At 45.2% G+C, this 18,212-nt stretch overlaps 1 protein-coding gene across 14 annotated transcripts in view; it reads left to right on the top strand.

Annotated features, from left to right (window-relative positions):
* ZNF704 (zinc finger protein 704) overlaps window positions 1–18,212 on the top strand; it is a 229,345-nt gene that overhangs the window by 160,639 nt on the left and 50,494 nt on the right. For all 14 annotated transcript variants that reach the window (XR_008619496.1, XR_008619495.1, XR_008619497.1 and 11 more), the window contains one exon: window positions 14,944–15,047. Coding sequence is in view for 2 of the 14 variants with exons in the window: in XM_024127086.3 (XP_023982854.1) it covers window positions 14,944–15,047 (104 nt within the window). In the remaining 12 variants the exon portion in view is untranslated. The remainder of the gene's footprint in view (window positions 1–14,943; window positions 15,048–18,212) is intronic.

Here is an 18,212-nt window from a genome sequence, read left to right on the forward strand (position 1 = left end):
ATTAATGGAATTCATGAAAGTAAAGCCTAGAGCAGCAGCTGGCATATAGCAAGTGCTGCATAAATGTTAAATATTATGATTTATTTAAGGAGGTAGGTTATACCCTGGGTTTGACCCTGTAGGACCACAATCCAAAGGAGTTATAATAAAGGTAACTTTTAGGCAAATATCAGAGTGGTCTTTGGACAGTTCTGGAGACAGGAAGTCCTCCCAGATGCTTTATTTAACTTGACTTTCTTTTTCCTCTGTACCATGACAGCAAGTATAACCCATGCCTGGTCAGGAAAAACACATAGGTAGACAGCTGGTCCTCAAGGAATGTATCTCAGGGCAGGTGTCCAACCCGGGGATTTTCGAGCTTTGTCTGAAAGAAACAAGATCCCTGTGTTAAATTGCATAATCACCAAAAAGAAATAGTACTTGTGGAGGGCATGGAAATACACCACTCAGATCTCCTTTCAAAATGAAGCTGCAGCTGCAGGGAGCACAGTTGCCGGCCAGCCTCTTGCTGCCACTGCTTTGAATCCCCCGCACCTGGTAAGATCATGCTTCCCCCTGGGCTGCTCGTCTCCAAGGACCCGGCACAGCAGGGCTCCCAGAGCTGGGTCATTCTGCCCGACACGGGGCTTCTCTAACGGGCAACCTCTGCTCAGGGCACCATCAGCCTGAGCTGAGACTTTCTTAGAACTGCTCCAAAGTACTTCCTAGCCAGTCCTTCTGTCCTCAGTCCTTCCTGACAGGTGTCAGACCTGGCGGGTGGCCTGCAGGCTCCCCTGCCTTCTCAAGCTCCCACCCCCTCTTCCTTCATAGGCATCTTCCCTAGTAAGTCACTTACAGAACTGCTCTTGTCTTGGTGACTGCTTCTGGGAGGGCTCAGACTGACATGGCAGCTATTGCTACCTCTCTGAACTTTTAGAAGATTTACCTGCCTACGAATGAAAGCGGGTGCTTATTTCTGTCTCTGCTGGTTGAACCTTCATAGAAATAGCATACCAAGTGAGAAAAGAAATGTCCATGAAGTCAGTGACGTGTCATACTGAAAGGATTTTTCTCCATAATTTTATAATCATTTTAATTAGCTCATTTTCTCATCAGATTTCAAATAAATCCAGATTCTTAGTCCGTATGCATGTTAATTCCTTATCATAAGATTATTGGTTCATTTCAAGTATGTAGAAAAGCAAATTTATAAGCCTTCCTAATGATTCAAAAAAAAAGAAAAAAGACAGATAGGTAACCACTGAGCTGTTGACTAATAGGGGCCTATTTGTATGTGAAATATTTAGAACTTCATAATAGCACAGAATTGAAAGATATATTGAATGGGTAATTCCACTGTAGTTTAATCAACATGCTATTACAGTAAGTGCACCTATAAACTGCTGCTGTGCTCGTATGACAATTTAAATGAGTGAAAAATTACCACAGAGGTGGAAATTATTATTTATACCTGATAGCTATACAACTGTTTTCAGTAATGCTCTTTACATTAAATATTAATTCCAGCATCCTAGGCTTATAAGCCATTTATATTGTTTTCAGAAGAAATGTGAAAGAGTAGCTACAATGCTTTGCTTCCCCTGCACTGTAGACGTCTCTTGGCTTCAGCCTAAGCCTTGTTTGGCATTACTAACCTGTATTCATCCACCTCTTATTACAGGAAACTGGATATGCCCTGGCCAGTAGCCATCCAGCCATGTTACTGATCTGCTGTTATGTCCAGCAGTAACCTTTGCATTGTGTTCCTGACTGTATCAGTTTCTCCTGCTTATTCCTTTGGGGAAGTCATGTTCCTTGTACACAGAGTATACACAGCTAAATGTGCAGTTGTTCAGCCTTTGGGTGTTCAATAAATAGGTTTGGTTTCATAGTGCTTAGATTGTACTGTTATAAACACTTTAAGAATGATAGAGTTACCATTTTCTAGGGACAAGATACCTGACAGTCTGAATTGATCTGTCACCAAATAATAGCTGTATGAATTGACAGAAACATATAACCTTAAGATGGTTAAAATATAAACGAGAGAACACAGGAAACAGAGCCACTGATGGTGTGTGTGTAGATGCTTCCACTCACCTCCCAGAATCTCAACATTCCAAGTGTCTCGTGTAGAACATTGACAAGGTATGGGGCAAGGAATTCTGCCTAAAGCAGTACTTTGCACATAGTAGACATTGAATTGAAGCTTGTTTGAATTATATTAACAGGAGATTATCTTCAATAAAAGCCAACTCCAGAAATAAAATTACCCACAGTACATACCTCAGGAAAGACAACCACTGTCTGGCTCATTGATCTGAAACAATCAATTTAAAATGAGGATAAACTGGTTCACTTCTAGCCTTGAAACTAAAGATAAATGTTTAATAAGAGTAAATATCAGATTGAACCATATGAAGCTACCATTTTTGTAGATTAAAAAAGAGTGAATATCAGCAATTTCATATGGTTTAACCTAACAGTATAAAGCAGGTATTTATTTGGGTAGGGGTTAGAATTTGGGTAGATGAGTTGAATTGAAATTTAATCACTCAAAACAGTTTAAGAATATTGTAAGAATTCTATTTAAAGAAAATCCATAGAGAATCTTTTTGAAAGCAAAACACTATTTTTAATAGGAGTAAAAAGCTTAAATTCAATCTATTTTTGTCGACTTCAACTTTTATATTCTATGTTCTCATTAATGTGGAAACACCCATGTATATAAAAGAAATCCTTTACAAGGATTATCTTTTTTTTTTAACATCTTTATTTGAGTATAACTGTTTTACAATAGTGTGTTAGTTTCTCCTTTACAACAAAGTGAATCAGTTATACATATATATATGTTCCCATATCTCTTCCCTCTTGCGTCTCCCTCCCTCCCACCCTCCCTATCCCGCCCCTCTAGGTGGTCACAAAGCACCATCTCCCTGTGCTATGCGGCAGCTTCCCACTAGATATCTAATTTACATTTAGTAGTGTGTATATGTCCCTGCCACTCTCTCACTTTGTCACAGCTTACCCTTCCCCCTCCCCATATCCTCAAGTCCATGCTCTAGTAGGTCTGTGTTTTATTCCCGTCCTACCACTAATCTTTTCATGACATTTTTTTTTCTTAGATTCCATATATAAGTGTTAGCATACGGTATTTGTTTTTCTCCTTCTGACTTACTTCACTCTGTATGAAAGGATTATCTTAAGATAATTTTAAGTGTAATACAGGAAAAAAATGTATATTCTAAAACATATTGCATTAACTTCACAAATATATTTCAGTTATAGAAGATGACAAGCATGTCTTGAATTTAAAACAAGGTTATAAAGAAGACCATGAAAATGGCATTAGTGTGGGGTGTGAAGACCCCACTGGGACACTGGGATAAGGTAGGGCTAGCAGAATGGCCAAGTGCTCTTAGAAAATTACCAAAGTCTCCACATTTGTAAAATGGGGCAGTAACAGCAATAAATTTAAGTGACAATTTAAAATCATGTACATAAAGCATCTGGCGTTGGGAATGCTCAATAAATATTAGCTATTATTAGAAAGAAGATGCAGTTTTTTAGAAAAAGATTACATTTTTTTCTTTTTTTAAGCCAAATCTGGAACTGGAGCAGCTTAAAAAGGAGTTAATTCAGTTACACCCATACCAGTTTGTCCCCTCTTTATAGCATAAGGCAGTGGAGGCACCAGTCCTGCCACAGGTGTAGCCAAAGTCTGCAAGCAGGTCCCACAAGGCTAAACATGAAATAAACCAAAATTTTGAAATATAACAACGAGCTCCAAATCCCCCCTTAGCCTAGAGCAGGGGAGCAGATTAGCCCATTGACTTGCTAACAGCTCTCCTCTGCCCAGCTGGAGCAGCCGCCCCTGGAGGGCAGGGCACGTACCCCAGTGCCTGCCGTACGTGGGCAGTGATGGCTCCAAAGCTGCTTTCTCCCAACGAGGGGGCTCTCTCTCTCACTCCCAGGAAGCCTGCTGGGGCGGCTTGGTTGGGAACAATATGAGCCTCTGTCTTTGGAAAAACAGGTAAGATGGCAACAGCGGTCACTCCTAGCCCACATTTAGGCCTGTTGCCAACATAAAAATGTCACCGTAGTAATGTCACCGTAATAATGTCTCCATAATGAAAGAGGAGAAGTAACAGAAATAAGAAACGGTCTTTTTTAACCTTATTTAAAAAAAAAAAAAATCTAGAGAAAAACATCCCCTCTTTTCCCCTTAATTGGCAAACCAGAAAACACTAGATTTGTTTTCTCCCAACTGCCCTTGTGAAATAACTTTCATCACCATAAATGTAGCTAGAAATTCTTTACATTATTGAGACCTAAATGGACTTCAGGCCTCGGAGCAATAATATAATTAAGCCCACCAGAAAGTCTGGAACGACCCGACTCGGGCATAAAAGTAAGAGTGAGAGATGCAATTGTGATTACAGTTTTCTTCTTGAGGGCAGCCGTGACGTTTGAGCTGCAGCCTGTTAACCTGCAGATGGCCTGAATGCACACAGGGCAGGCCCCGCCCGACGAGGCGCTCCCCAGGACTCAGGGACTGACCAGCTGACGGCCCACAGCAGCCCAACCGGAAGCTGGCTGAAACATCCATGAGCCCTTCCCAGACAGTCTGACGACCTTGCTTCGGCCATTGCTGAGTAGTAGGCAGATGCTTCACGGGATGTAAAGAGTCAGCAAGGAGCTTGCCATTCCAGAGGCCAGGAAGAAAGAGACCGGCAGGCCCCGGGCAGGAGACAGGGTCTGGGGCCATGGTCATCTGCAGCTCCCTCCATCTCCTCCTCTGTGCACAGAGCGCACACGAGTCCACATGTAGACACTCGCACACAGACCCAGACACGAAGCTACACAAACGCACACACACACACACTCTCACAGACACACAGAAAGACACACACTGACCCACACAGGACATCAGTCAACACAGGCAGACACAGACATGGAGATAAACACACACACTCACACAGGACACACACACTCACACATTCACAGACCCACAGAGATACACACAGACACGAAGATATACACAAATACACTCACACATTCACAGACACACAGAGAGACATTCACACACAGACCCACATAGGACATCAACCCACACAGACACAGACATGAAGACATACACACACACACACAGATTCACAGATACAGACACAGAGAGAGACACTCACACACACACCCACACAAGACGTAAGCCCACATAGTCACACACACACACACACACACACACACACACATACACACACACACATAGGTACAAGAGGGGATTTGATGTGCGCCCTCTGGTCTTTTATCATCTGCTGCCTAAAAGGCCACCCCAGAAGGGCACTTCCACGTTCACAGAAGGCTTTGTGTTCGGAGACAACTGCGTGGATTTAAGACCCGCCTCGTGGCTCCCGGGAGAACATGTTGGCTGCAATCAAAAGCGCCAAACCTTCACAGCAAGAAGGCCATCCAGGGGTGTTCACGACACTTCACGGAGCTACACCCCGCAGCTTGCTCACATCCAGGAGTCCAGCTAATCACACAGAATTGTTTTCAGGGGATTTGGAACTTATTATTTAATAATGTTATTGCTGCCATTCCAGAGTTCACACATGGGTCTGCGAGCCTTGGTGAATACAGGAGAATGAGCCCAGACACTGGAACCACATCAATTCCGCAGAGATAGGCCAACATCTTTTTAGGACCAGTAAAAAAAAAAAAAAAAAAAAAAAAAAAAAAGGAAAATTCATGAGAATGATTTATTTAATAGCTGAATTTTTGAGAAATTGTTTTCCACACGAGGAACTGGATGCATTACCAGGTCTAATGAGCTGAGGGAGAGCGAGGAGAAGAAAACTGCAGAAGTTCTTCAGATCTGCTTTCTGTGCTGCCCCCTGCCAGCCCTCAGCCACTGCTTCACGCCAGTTTGTCCCCAAACCCTTCACGCATTTACTTTAAGCAAGGTTTCATGCTAGATGTTGGAAACGGATGCCAGACCGAGTCGTGGTGCACAGGGGGAGGGGCAAGCGCAAACAACCCAGACGACACAGCGGGGCGCCTGGCACGGCTGGGCGGGCGTCAGCAGGCTTCCTGGGAGCGGGGACGGAGCTGCTGAAGGGAGGGTGAGGAGAAACAGGCCAGGTGGAAAGGGGAGGAAGCTTGTTCCAAAAGCAGAGGGCGTAGCTTGTGCACGGCTACGGAGAGGAAGGTGCGTCTTCTTGTGGAGAACTGCTAGGAGTGGGGAGCTGCCCTGCAGGGCACCTGCGCTGAAATGGGGGCAAGATGGGGAGACCCCGCTAGAGGGGGCCGCGTGCTTCCTGCACAGGGGTTTGAATCTTACCCTGAAGGCTGTGGGAACCTCGCAAGAGCGTATGCGTCCACGTCGCCACTGCTGTCCGCAAGCTGTGACCTCCTGAACTCTCTTGTAAACCTCCTGCCGCTCCTCCACCTGTCCCCTTCCTTGACTCTCCAGACATCCTGGTCATTCACCCTTTATTAACAGCGTGAGCCAGCTTTCCTTTCGTGGATGACGTGAGTGACCATTGCATACGCGGCCTCGCCATTCATGATGCAGTGACCTCCACCCCTACCCCGCCTCTGCCCTCTGGTATTCCCGTCCTGCTCAGAACCTCCTGTTCTTCCAGCTCTTTCTCTCTTTGGCTCCCACCATACTTGTGTTCAGACCTCATTAAGATCTCTGGTTTCTCTCCATTTGCTCTCCCATCTTTTGGTCCCCTCCAGCCTTCACTCATTTCCTAAGCCAGCCAAGATCGCACGGCACTCTCTCCAAATGCAGTGTTACCAAAACCTCCCACTCTCTCGCACACCTCTTCGTTGTTCCCCCAGCAAAAGCCAGCGGCTGCTCCCAGGCATCCGTGCTCCGGCTCTCAGCCCCACCCCCCCCCACCTCCAGTCACCATCACGAGAGGGTCAAGGTTTCCAACCTCAGCAGAGCCTTCCCTGCTGCCTGTCTTTGGGTGTCCCGTTCAGTTTTCTCTCCCATTACCCCTAACAGCGATGTCAAACCTTCAGCCCTCCAGGGTCCCCTCTCCCACTCCCCACGGAGAAACGTGTCTGCTTCTGAGGAAGGAATTAAAGCAGAAACCTCCAAAAAGAGACATCGTCAAGTGCCCGAGCCCCCCGCCTACTCATGTGCCTAGGCCCAGGCCACCTCTGTTCTCGTCGTTCCAGTTATAGGGGACCAGGGCTCCTCCTTCTGTGTAAGTGAATTCCACCTGAGCCCAGGACCCCGCTCTGTGCAGCCTCAGTAAAGACCTTGTCCACTTATTGTCCATCCTCTCCTGGATCTTCAACCTCTCCATGCCACTGGCTCTTTCCTGTCAGCATTTCAGTGTACTGGAGTCCCATTCATTTGAAGAAAAAACAAACGAAGACCCTCTAACTTCCTCCAGGAAATGCAGTCTTCTTTCCATCATGACCAAGCTTCTTTAAAAAGTCGATTACGATCCCTGCCTCCAATTTCTCACCTCCTAGTAACCATTCACTCCTCAACCCACAGCAATGCCACTTCCTTTCCTGCTAAAGTTTCTGCTACTTCCTGGCTGCTAGTTCCAGGGGACCCGCTGGTCCTGATGGGCTTGGTCTCCACCTCCTTGGATGCTGTGAGCCTGTCCCTCCTTGAGAGTCTCTTGTCTCTTGTGTTCTTCAACCACTGTCCTCATTCCTGTTCAGTGTCCCTGAGTGCAGGTGGGAAGAAACCCTTAAGCATGTTAGTGGACTGAGAAAAAGCAGGTGGGCACAGGAGATGGAGCCAGGATGAAGAGGAGGATGAAGATGGCACAGGTGGAGGCATGGCTTCAAGCAGGAAAAGCAACACTTGAACCACCTGTGAGGCTGAGGAAAGGAGGTAAAGAAGCCAAGTGTGAGAGAGGTCATGCCTGGAGGCCTTAATTTTCTCTAAAATGTAGGAGGTTAGAGTATCTGCTGTTTACTATAAACACTAATTCAAAAAGATACATGAAGCCCAGTGTTCATAGCAGCATTATTTACAATAGCCGAGATATGGGAGCAACCTAAGGGACCATCAAGAGACGATGGATAGAGAAGATGTGGTACATATATATGACGGAATATACTCAGCCATAAGAAAGAATGAAATTTTGCCATTCGCAGCAACATGGATGGACTTGGAGGGCATTATGCTAAGTGAAATAAATCAGACAGAGAAAGACAAATACTGTATGATATCATTTATATGTAGAATCTAAAAAATACAACAAACTAGTGAATATAACCGAAAAAAAAGAGCAGACTCAGATATGGAGAACAAACTAGTGATTACCAGCGGCGGGGTGGGGGGGCAATATACAGGTGGAAGAGTGGGAGGTACAAACTATTGGGTGTAAGATAAGCTCAAGGATGTATTATAGAGCATGGGGAATATAGACAATATTTTGTAATAACTGTAAATGGAGTGTAACCTTTAAAAATTATACAAAATTTTTAAAAAACTTTTTAAACAGTGTAGTATTGGCAGAAAAAAGAATATCTGCTATATGGGTTTGCAGGAGTTGAACCTTGAAGAGAGAGGTGAAGATAGAGGATAATCCTGGGTGTAGATGGAGCGTGTGCCGACCAAGGACAGATGAAGGGCCTGTCTAGGAGGAGCACAGGTGGATATATGCTGAGGCTGGACCCACTCAGCAGGGTCTCTGGTGGTTTCCGTCAGCACTTGGCTGCCCCAGCGAGGGAGTAAAAAGCAGCCAGGGAGGATCCCACCAGGGTTTGGTTCTTCTGGGCCAGTGAAGCAAAAGGCTAGAAAGGCCAGGGATTCCAGGATGCTGATGCAAGACGCGTCCAGGGCATCAGCTAGTGAACCCAACCGTAGGGAAGGAGGTAGACAGCGGCAAGCTGGTAACCTGGGGGAAATCGGAAGAAGCAGGAGACCGGCTGTCTCTGGGGGCAGAAGAGCAGGTGTGGTGGCAGTAAGGCAGTGTGAGCTAGAGAGCAGGGGGGTGTGAGGCTGGGGGAGAGAAATAACAAATTGTGGCCCAAATCCAGGTTTGTGTTCTTGTTTTTAATTTGTACTGTGGAAGTTTCCAATATACATAAAAGTAGAGCGAACGGTCTAATGCATCCCTCAATACCCATCTCATAGCCTCAGCAAGTACCAGCATTTTGCCCATCTTATATAACTTTTGGGGATGGGGGAGAGGGAGGCTGTAGTATATTAAAGCAAATCCTAGTTTCCGTGTTATTTCACCTATGAATACTTCAGTAGGTATAATTCAGGTTTTTAACCTGAGAAAAGTTCACTGGAACAAGAGTTTGGATAAAGGATAATGATAATAATAATTATTATTTACTGAGTGTTTAGTATATGTCAGGTATTTTACGTAAGTTATTTAATTCTTCCAAAACCCTGAGAGGTCAGTATTATTATCGTTCCCATTTTATACATGAGGAATGAAGCTGCACAAAGCTACGAGATTTGCCTAAAATCACTCAGCTAGTAAATGGAGTTTCTGGGGATTAAACCTCAGTCTATCTGACTGCAGTGTCTTTCCCTCAAGTTCAGCGCTCTGCTGAATATTTTGGGGGCTAAGGGGCCAGAAGTTAGGATAGTGGGTGCTTTCAGTAGATCTCCTAGGATTGTAATTCCAGGCAAGTTAAAAATAATGGCTATAATTCATGTGCCAAAATATTCGATGACTATTAGGCGAGAGAGGTGCTGATGGAAAGGCTGGTGATGGCTAAAATAGGAAGAGGGAGCGAGAACTGCACAGCTGAGCCTCAGAAACCCAGGAGATTTTGCATGAGGGTGAAGAGGGACGGTCTCCTAGGGGGCAGGTCAAAAGCCAGCATCCTCTCCTGACATCAGTGGGGGGTGACAGGAAAAGTAACCCCAACGGAAGAGAGGAGTAACTTCAGAGGAGAGCCCACGTACAGTACAGGCGAGAGGGTGAGGGATCATCGACAATGGCATGCGGGGCCCAGGGTGCAGAGCGACAAGGGCCGAGAGAGAGAAGTCGGTGGTGGGAGGGCCCAAGAGGAGCAGAACGGCAAGTGGGGGAAAGAGGGACAGGACTGGATGGCGTCTTTTCAGGCACAGTGAAATGGACATCAAAGCAATTGCCTAGTTCCACGTACTCAACGTGCAGTCCATGGACCAGTGCCGGTCTGCACTCCGTTACCAGCCCGCAGTGAGCTGGGTACAGATTGAGAGGAAGCATCAGTTTAGAAATGTGCATAAAAATTTAACATGGCCACATCTTCCACAGCCCATTTTTTCCCTTGTATTTTACAAAAGTATTGATCCATGACAGATTAGAAATTTCTTAAAAATGATCCTTCCCCACAGGTCGTTTCAGAAGTACTGGCCTATGTTGCCTTACCTATTATGATGTGTTTGTCTAATTTTTCCGTCTTGTTTAATCCAGGCCACTGGACACTTGAGTGCACTGGAGGCAGCTTCTCTAATCTTCCCTATAGTCTGAAAGGAAACCACAGCTGAAATGAAATTGGAGGAGTTAACACTGACCACTTTTGCTACAAGATCCCTTTAGAAAGAAAATGAAGTTTTTGTGCTTAATCACGTTTAACAGTTACTGAATCCAGTTTTCCAAACTCTCAGGAAAAGCTTTCCCAGAATTCCAAGATTGGGGATGTCACTGTGTATTTTCAGACTTTATTCCTTGTTCGAAGATTACCACAAGTTTTAAAAGTAATTGAACTCGGTCTAGACAGCAGATTTTGGTAGTTGCTAAGGAACTGGATCGGTGCTAATCTAAGAAACGTATTCTTCATTTTTATTTCCGTTTATTACTACCACGCTTTAATTGCAGATAAATGTCTTTTATGGCTCTCTCGGGTGTGAAACGCTTCTCTCTTAGCTGGTGGGTTAGCCAGGGGAGACCGTGTTTGTATGCACCCTGCAAGCAGATGGCATTCAGGCATGAAGTGTTATCAAAAGAAGAAAAATGCTTCTTGTGGCGTGAACAATAGCCGGGCTTCTCAGCGCAGGCCACGGCCGAGCACTCGGGGCCAGGCCGGCAGCGCCCACCCATGCGGGAGACCGCGGGCCTGCACACCCCCCCAACTGCCTCTTTATGTCACAGGTGATGTCATTCTGCAACCTGCTGCCACAGTCACCAGGCAATCAATTCTTGCGATAAAAGATCGGTTGTCAAACCCCAGAAACTCATTTTCCACATGGCAGCCAGAGTGAGCTTTTTGAAAAGCAAATCTGATAGCATCAGCCCAAGCTGACCTGACCTCTCCCAGCCCCACCCCACTTGAAACAATTCAGTGCTTCCCAGGGCCTTTAAGATAAGGGCCTTACAGAACTTCACAGGCCCTACCTGTGCAAGGCACACTCCGCTCAGCCTTGTCATTCCTTTGACGGCAGCGTGGCCTGCACTCTCGCGCTGCCCAGCCCGGGGCTCGTCCACGGCCTCAGCGAGGCAACCCCGGTGCCCCTTCGAGTCCCCCTGAGCCGGGAGTCCTCCCCTTAGCCAGGAGCACCGAATCCATCCACTCCTTCCTGGCATTCGTCACGTCTGTAAGTTTACATTTATTTGTGTGTATCCGATGAAAGTCTGGTTCTCCAACAGACTAGAGCTCCGGAGGGCAGAAACTCTGCCGAATTTTCTTGAGACTGTATTTCCAGGAACTAAAGGAGCTCTGGGCACACAGCTACTACTGCAGGAGTGAGGGTTGAAAGCAGAAAGTTTTTTCAAAATTAAATCCAAATGGTCACTCAAGGCTTTGGCAACTTGTGGGCCGTCCTCAAGAGCCATGATGTCATGAGCTGTATCCTTGCCAAGGCACCAACGTGAAGCTCTAGCGAGGGACCCAGCAGCTGCCCCTCCCCGTGCCAGGCGCCACCTCTTACTCTTGTGAAGTTTGTGTCTTTATGAAAAATAACACCACCACCACAAGCCACCCCACCCTACCCCCGCAAAAAAAGAAAAGTAACAACAGCTCGTGCTGGTGCTGAATAAGAAGAGCAAGTGAAGTAACCTAAGCGCTTTCCTCTTTCCTGTGGGGTTATGTGCTGCGGGCGTGTTCATGAACTTGAAGGTTCATAATAGCTAACATCCACGGAACCCTTACTGTAGTGAGGCTGTGTGCTTGGGCTTGCATACGTTTTCTCATTTAACCTTCTCAACAGATCTATTTTTATCTTCCTCTTTCTAATAAAGAAACAGAGACTCTGAGATGTTAAGTAATTTACCCAAGGTCACACAGCTAGTAATGGCAGAGTGGATTTGAAGCCACATGATCTAACTCATTCCAAAGTCTGTGCTCTTCACCATTACCTTTACCGCCTCTCCCAGAGAGGCCCAGGACACCTCCTTAGCAGTTATGTAGGGAGTCTGTCATCAAAGACTAAATGCTATCTGTTCATTGAGCAACAGATGTCTCTTAGTCTATTACTTTGGGTTTGAATTATGGTTTAACTAAAAATAGCTAAACAGCCTACCTTTAGCTTCTTCCCTTTCCATTACATTTTCCATTTTGACCCTTTTCTAAAATACAGATTGATCATCAATCAAAGAGGCTCATGGGCCTCTTTTCCACGTTCTTACACCTTTTGTTAACAAAAGAGAAGGAGAAGACTGACAGTGGGAAAGAGAAGTCAGCAGCTCCTGTAATTCAGTCTTTGAAGAGATGGCAGCGCAGCCCGTTCAGGTGCGCCCCCCGCCAGCCTGGAGTGATCCTGACAGCTGGGCTCTGGGCCGGCAGCCAGTCAGAGGAGCCCCACCATCTACAGAACAGTCTCTGTCGCAAGCCTTTCTCCTTCAAGGCCCCCAAGTAACTCAGTCCCCCTGTGACCATGACTACATGGGAAGGTTGAGCCATAAAACACTCCAAGTTACCTTAAGGTGCTTTATGTTCTTTCCCTGGTACTGTTTCAGGAGCCCTCATTTCTGGGGGCAGGGGGTAAATGGCATCACTTTTACTCCCAAGTACAAGGATCTTATAAACTGTGGATACTGTAAAATCTTTTAATGGTATGCCAAATGAGTGAGTAGTTTCTTCCCTAAGTGTATGAAATTGTCTTGAAAACTTCTGTGCAATAAATTTCACTGTGTGCTCTCAAGCTCGCTTTCTAGAAGTATTTCTCTCTGAAACAAGTCGTTTGTCTTTTGATGGATCAATTGGCCAAGAGAGAGCATAAGGTACTTTGAGAAGAACTATAGAAGAAAATTTCAAAGATTCCCATCTTTGGTACCTTAGATTGAAAGAGTATGCTTTGCGTAGTAATTCAGCACCATGGTGAACGTCAGAGAGCCAAATTGTAATAATTTTTGTAACTTCATGTTGAAATTAATCCAACCCACCTAAACTGGGAACCACTTGATTTTTCTCCATTTCAGGAATCTCTTTTCCCATTGTTGTTGTGAAGCAAGGCCATAAAGTTTCTCTAAGGGTTCATTGCTTTTACAAATTGTACAGCACACCTGTGAATGAAAGCCACATTTGTCAAAGTGTCAATTCCTTTGTCGATATGCCTCATGAATCCTCTGGTGCTTCTTCAACTGTTCCCTTGTTCGAAATGTTCATCTCTCAGGAGATGGTACAATTTATCTGATGTCAAGGTACTGCATACATTTTTGCCTCTCGATATTAACTTCTTTATTGAAATCAACTTAAGCTGGCTCCAGTTCACAGTGATCATTACCTGATGAACCTTTATTCGGGGTTAACTGGCCAAGATTAATGATCCATAGTAACCTCTTCATCTCAGTGGCTCTTCACTTTAACCTCATGGTAACTACCCCCTGCCCTAGCCTTCCTTTAGTAGAGTGTTGTAAAGCAGAGCACTGGAGTTTATACACCCCAACTGTGTTTTCCTCCGCTCTCTCCATCTCGGTAAATGGCTCTAGTTAATGCGCAAGCCAAAGACCTGGGCACCTGCCCTTCTTCTCACCCCGCACACCAAGTACAGCAGCCAGTCCTGTCAGACCACCTGCTACTGCCCCCAGCCTAGTCCATGCCACTGTTTCCTCTTGTCTGGACTCCTAGCACTTATGTCCTAACTGGCCTCCCTGCTTCTATTTTGCCCTCCCTAAAATCCACTCTCCATATAGCAGCTCGGGTCATGAACTTAAAAATATTAATCATTTTATGTCACTAGACCTGCTTCAAGCCTTCTAGGGACTTCCTGTTGCACCTGGAATAAAATCGAAACACCTTCCATGGCCACACGACCCCACAAGACCAGCTTGGCACCACTCTCTCCTTCTCACACCAGTGGGTCTCTCTTGAAATATCCGGTGCTGATTCCTGCTGCCTCGCCTTCACACAGCTGTCTCTGCTGCTTGGGGTCCATTTCCCCTTCCCCTCCTCCTTCACGCTTCACCTCACACATCACCTTCTCGGAGAACCTTTCCTGACCCCAATAAGTACAGCCGCCACAGCCATCATCATGTCAAACTGTCTGTGCCCTACATAGCACTTGTCACTATCAGAAATCATTCTGTTCCTTTTTGGCTGTTTACTGATCATTATGTCTCTTCCCACCAGCTTAGTGTGTTGTTTACCATGCATGACCTATGCCTAGAAGTGCCTAGCCCAGTACTGTACTCTCAGTAAACACCTGTTAGATGAGTGACCAGTGAATGAAACCATCACTGCCTAATACTGTAGGATTTTTTTAATAAATCAGATTTTTTAAATTAAATTTAATTTTTTTTGGCCACGCCACGCAGCATGTGGGAGCTTAGTTCCCTGACCAGGGATTGCACCTGCGCCCCTTGCGGTGGAAGCGCAGAGTCTTAACCACGGGACCGCCACAGAAGTCCCCTAATACTATATGATTTTGACTGAGTCACTTAACTTCTGGACTTCGGCTTCCTTACCTGTACAATAAAACTAACAAAACACTGGGTTTTCACTGGGACAAGCTAAAGGAGTAAATGTGTATGGTAGCATGTGGTCCTCGGCATGGTAGGTGCAGAATAAGCACAGTTAACAACGCCCCTCCCTATTTTCCAGGAAATCTTCAGAGGAACTGGACATGGACAAGGTGACAGCAGCGATGGTACTAACCAGCTTGTCCACCAGCCCTTTGGTTCGGAGCCCTCCTGTGCGGCAGAACGGTGAGGCTGGGGTACGGGGCCCAGGGAGGACCCTCTGACACCGAGAGCAGAGCTTCTCTTTGAGGGGTCTCATTCCTGCCACACACAGCGAACAATTAACGCTCACCCATCAGCAGGAAGTGAGGAGAAATGCGGAAGAAGTGGACCCCAGAGCTATCAGCCTCCTCCTCATCATCCCAGAGACCCCACCGCATCTCATTCATACATCCATCCTTCCACTACACATTTATTGATCCCCATCACCATTCCAGAACACGTCTTTGAGAACTTGTGTTCCTTTTTCCCCTAGGTAAATGGAGATTGGTCTAACGAAGTTACTTCCCCAGCTTTTTTTTTTCCTGTTTGGTTGGAGAGGGAGTTGGATCAAAGAGCTCTGAAGATTAAATATTTTGAAAAAGCATTATCCTAGGCTTCTTAATCTGTTCTTTCATTCAGTATATATTTACTAGGTACCATAATAGATGGTTTGAATACATCACTGAAGCAGTGTCCATACTCCCAGGTAGCGTACAGTCTCTTTGGGGGGCGGGGGGGGGGGAAGACTATCACAGCTGTATTAATGGCTAGCATTTATTGAGCACTTACTATATGCCAAGTGCTAAGTTTGCTTTATCTCATGTAATTCTCACAACAATTCTATGAGATGTTATCACTGTTTTACAGATGAGTGAACTGAAGCACTTGGGGATTAATTAACATGTAAAGAGCAGAGCTGAAATTCTGTTCTATCTTCCTGATTCCAGATCTTCTTAGTCGTGCTATAATATTGACTTGCATAATTCAATATGATAAATCAGGAGGGCAGTAGGAGATGAAGTTGGAGAGCCTGGCAGGAAATCAGGGGGCCATGTATGCCTGGTTATGAGTTTGGACATTAATCTGAGGCTATAGGAGAGCTATTAAATGATTTAGGCACTAGAAAGTTATAATTGGATTTACAGGCCAAAACAAGAAATAAACAAAAGAAAACACATGTGGGTGTCCTGAATCTTGGTGGTCACAGTGTGGATGCATGTAGGGCATAACTGAGAAATGTGAAAAAGGCAGAATCAACAGGAGTTGGTGATGGACAGAGAGGATGAAGGAGGGGGAGTGATAAGGGTGACTTCTGTGAAGTTGCTGTGCTTCAGCAAGGAAGCCCATTCCCTGAGATGGGGAACAAAGGCAGAGGAAGTACATCTATTAGTGAATGTTTGGAGCAAGAAGTGGGGTTGCTGAAGAAGACGATAGGTCCAGCTTGAAACACGTTTAGTGGGGAATACCTGAGGATCATCCGAGAGGCAGCATCTGATGGGGATCTGGGTGCAGCCTGGGAGAGAGGTCTGGGCTGATGTGGAATTGGAAGGCAACATTTTGAAGCCATGCGCATAGACGAAATGACCCTGAGAGGGTTGTAGAGAAGTGGAGGGCGAAGAGAAGGTGGCTAAGAGGGAAGTGGTGAGCCTTCTCATCATGGAAGGAAAAGGAACCCAGGAAGAGGCGGAGGGAGGGGTAACTGGAGAAGCAGAGATTAGGAGAGTGTGACTTCATGAAAGTCAAGGAAAAAGCTTGTTTCAGGGAGCGACATCTGTTGCTCCAGAAGGTCAAGCATGAAAAGGACTCAATTCTGCCTCACGAAGAATTTGATGGCTTTGGCAAGAGAATTCACAGTGGCTGGCCCACGGCAGAAGCCATATTGCACTTCAGTGAATGTAATGCACTGAGACCGCTAGATGGGACTTAACAGCTAGGGAAGACCTTCTCTCAAAAGCCAGCCTAGTCAGTGATGAGCTAGAGCTAGGGTTCACCCATAATCTGGTTGTAAGCAGGAGGTGTTAAAATAAATTTGTGGAACAGCCACTGAATCCGCACCAAAACTTACTCCAATCCACTTGTAAGTGGGAAGAATGGTCAGGATACTGGGAATTCAGATCAATACCAGAAATCAGGAGTGCCCACCGTCATGAGTCACCTCAGGCTGGGGTGATGTCACCTCCTCACGCAGAGTAGACACCGTGCTCTTGAGATGAGCATGATTTCTCCTGACGTCCCTCTCAGCTTGGCAAAGCTGCTAAAGAAAGATGATAGGAAAAGCGAAACTGAAGTTATCCCCAAAACCTATTCTAGGAAAAAGGAATTACAGAATTCCACGGAATCCTCAGGGGAAAACAGTAATTTTGATGTAATCATTCTTTTTACCACTGAATATTTTTAATTTGAGAACATATTTAACATTCCTTTGTATTGAAATGTTAGACTCAAAATAAACCCTTTGCTTCTTCAATACAAACTTTTCTTAGCATAGTTATAAAGAAAGTGTTCATTATGACTTAAAAAATAACCATCCAAATAGTAATCCCAAATTTCTGATATCTCTCATTTATTCTGCAAAGGGGAGGAAGTGCTTAAAAAGGGAAAGCAATTTATGATAATGAAGGCTTTCTTTTTTTATAGAAATAAAAATTATCTCCAGAATGATTGTATATCAGTGAATTTTGAGAAACTGTTGTGATCCTTTACTGTGCTGGAAAAGGATCATTTTGTTAGGATGTGGGTCGGCAAAGAGGGTGAGATTCAGCAAAATGCCTGTCTGCATTTTTAGCAAATGTATGTTTAAGGTAAGGAGACACTGCTCTCTAAAAAATATTATGAATTGGTTCTGACTTCTTTCTGAAAAATTTTCTGAAAAACACATTTCTAGATTCCGTTGTCCTGATTAAATAGTGTTTGCTTTTTAAATGTTTATTTGGCTGCGTCGGGTCTTAGTTGTGGCACTTGGGATCTTCAGTTCGGCACGCGGGATATTTCGTTGCAGCCCATGGGCGCAGTAGTTGTGGCCCGTGGGCTAGTTGCCCCACGGCATGTGGGATCTTAGTTCCCCAACCAGGGATTGAACCCGAGTCCCTTGCGTTGGAAGGCAGATTCTTAAACACTGGACCACCGGGGAGGTCCCTAAATAGTGTTTCTAAAGGAAATGTCATTCACTGGTAAACAAACAAATTAACTTTTGGCATTGGCATGAAGCAGTGTAACCATACTGTAACAATTGTTGGTTCTCAAAATAATTTCAGTTCCTCATACTTAACATGATTACAGATTTTGCACTATGAACTTGTTTTATTTACAAGTGCATGCTGTGATATACTTATAAACCTCCTGGGCCTGCCACGTGAGTTTGTCACACCA

The sequence above is a fragment of the Physeter macrocephalus genome, chromosome 15 (assembly GCF_002837175.3).
Source record: "Physeter macrocephalus isolate SW-GA chromosome 15, ASM283717v5, whole genome shotgun sequence".
Classification (NCBI taxonomy): Eukaryota; Metazoa; Chordata; class Mammalia; order Artiodactyla; family Physeteridae; genus Physeter; species Physeter macrocephalus.